At 63.1% G+C, this 1480-nt stretch overlaps 1 protein-coding gene across 1 annotated transcript in view; it reads left to right on the forward strand.

Annotated features, from left to right (window-relative positions):
* The window catches only part of RALGDS (ral guanine nucleotide dissociation stimulator), a 35844-nt gene that overhangs the window by 25814 nt on the left and 8550 nt on the right, over positions 1–1480 (forward strand). Inside the window, exons 8-10 of the mRNA XM_010856938.1 lie at positions 440–655; positions 868–971; positions 1418–1480. Of these exons, the coding sequence (XP_010855240.1) occupies positions 440–655; positions 868–971; positions 1418–1480 (383 nt within the window). The remainder of the gene's footprint in view (positions 1–439; positions 656–867; positions 972–1417) is intronic.

Below are 1480 nucleotides of genomic sequence, written 5' to 3' on the forward strand. Positions count from 1 at the left end.
GCCTCAGGAGCTTCTGCATTTATTAGGCACCTGATGTGTGTTAGACACCAGGACAGGCAGCAGACAAAGGCTGTGGTTGCAGCGCCCAGGTGAAGGTGCGTCTGCACACGGACAGGCCTGAACCGTGGCCTGGGGCTAAGATGCCACTGGTCTGGGCAGGCATGAGCCTCTTCTGGTGCCGCAAGTCAGGATGGGCTGGTGGCAAGGCCCAGCTAGTTCTCTCCTGCCAGTTTCATCCTGGGTCGTTGACGTGCTGGGCGCCCACAGTGAGCAAGGAACAAAAGCCTGAGACTTCACCCCACAAGCCAGCTCCCCCCACCCCCTGCACCACCTCCCCAGCTTCCTGAGCTCCAGCTCTGACCAGGGACCTTGGGGAGGTTGGGGCGGGGGGTACCTGGGGTGCGGCAGAGCCGGGTGACCCTCCCCCTGCCGCCTCCAGGAGCTGTTCAAGAAAGTGGTCCCCTACCACTGCCTGGGCTCCATCTGGTCCCAGCGGGACAAGAAGGGCAAGGAGCACCTGGCCCCCACCGTGCGTGCCACCGTCGCCCAGTTCAACAGCGTGGCCAACTGCGTCATCACCACCTGCCTCGGGGACCGGAGCGTGTCAGCCCGCCACAGGGCCAGGGTGGTGGAGCACTGGATCGAGGTGGCCAGGGTATGCACACCCTCCAGGGCCCGGGGACCCACCCCTTTTCACCCCGGGATTGAGTTCAGACCTTCCCCCTGGAGGGGTTGCGTTACTCATGGGGCCCCAGGAGCGCCTCCCAGGGCGTCAGTCTCTTCCAGGAGGGAGCTCCCCGCCAAGAGAGACCAAAGCTGGAGCAGGCAAGCTGGGTCCCCCTCATGGCCTGTCCCCTTGCCCCCCAGGAGTGCCGGGTCCTCAAGAACTTCTCCTCCCTCTACGCCATCCTCTCTGCCCTGCAGAGCAACTCCATCCACCGGCTGAAGAAGACGTGGGAAGAGGTCTCCAGGTGGGCAGCCCTCTCCCCACAGGGGCTCCGAGGGCCCTCCGGCGGGTTTGGGGGCTGGCCCCCAGTGAGCCTGGGACTTGCCAGAACGTGCGGCCTCTGTGGGCGGGGTCCCCCAGGGCCCACTGGCCTTAGGCCTGCGGTTCTGCCTCGGGACTCGGTTTCCTTCTCTGCCGGGTACTGGATTGAGCCTCACTGGAGGTTTCTCTGTGTTTACCTCACAGCCACACAATTCTGTCCACTTAATATCAACATAGCACCCCATGGTCTAACGGCCATGGGGGGCCCGGGTGAGCCACAAGAGCCCCTCCCCAGGCCAAGGAGCCCTTAGCGCCCAGTGGAACCCTGTTTGAAAACCATTGCAGGCAGAGGGAATCTCTGGGTTCTTAAATATTTTGCCCCTGCGCCACCCCCAACACACACACCATTCCCCACTTTCTCTCCTCCAGGGACAGCCTCCGCGTCTTTCAGAAGCTGTCGGAGATTTTCTCGGATGAGAACAACCACTCCCT

This window comes from Bison bison, unplaced genomic scaffold, assembly GCF_000754665.1.
Source record: "Bison bison bison isolate TAMUID 2011002044 unplaced genomic scaffold, Bison_UMD1.0 scf7180017864375, whole genome shotgun sequence".
Taxonomy (NCBI): domain Eukaryota; kingdom Metazoa; phylum Chordata; class Mammalia; order Artiodactyla; family Bovidae; genus Bison; species Bison bison.